Source organism: Buceros rhinoceros, unplaced genomic scaffold (assembly GCF_000710305.1).
Source record: "Buceros rhinoceros silvestris isolate BGI_N320 unplaced genomic scaffold, ASM71030v1 scaffold28019, whole genome shotgun sequence".
NCBI lineage: Eukaryota > Metazoa > Chordata > Aves > Bucerotiformes > Bucerotidae > Buceros > Buceros rhinoceros.
The window spans coordinates 1-270 of NW_010430162.1; the positions used below are offsets into that span (position 1 = coordinate 1).

The window sequence follows — 270 nt, forward strand, 5'->3', positions numbered from 1 at the left end:
CAAGCCTGCTCGCGGGTAAAGACCCCCGTTCCCAACACCACGGCGGCACCCAGCACCGCCCTGGCCCCCCATGCCACTGTCCGCAGCCACCCCGCTACTGTCCTCGGGCAGGGGGCTGACAGCACCGGGGGCCCTGAAACCCTGAACAGAGGTGGGTGAGCAGAGGGGGGCTGGGAGGAGGCACCCACCCCAGTGGTCCCGGCACCTGTGGCCAGGCTGGGCAGCAACAGCCCTGCAATGGCAAAGAGCTTCCCAACCCCAGGGGCGGCC

General features: G+C 70.4%; 1 protein-coding gene across 1 annotated transcript in view; it reads left to right on the forward strand.

Annotated features, from left to right (window-relative positions):
- Positions 1–7: 7 nt before the first annotated feature.
- Positions 8–270, forward strand: part of OLFML2A (olfactomedin-like 2A) — a gene marked incomplete at its 5' end in the record, with an annotated part of 1,805 nt that continues 1,542 nt past the window's right edge. The window contains one exon of the mRNA XM_010142936.1: positions 8–151. Within this exon, the coding sequence (XP_010141238.1) occupies positions 8–151 (144 nt within the window). The remainder of the gene's footprint in view (positions 152–270) is intronic.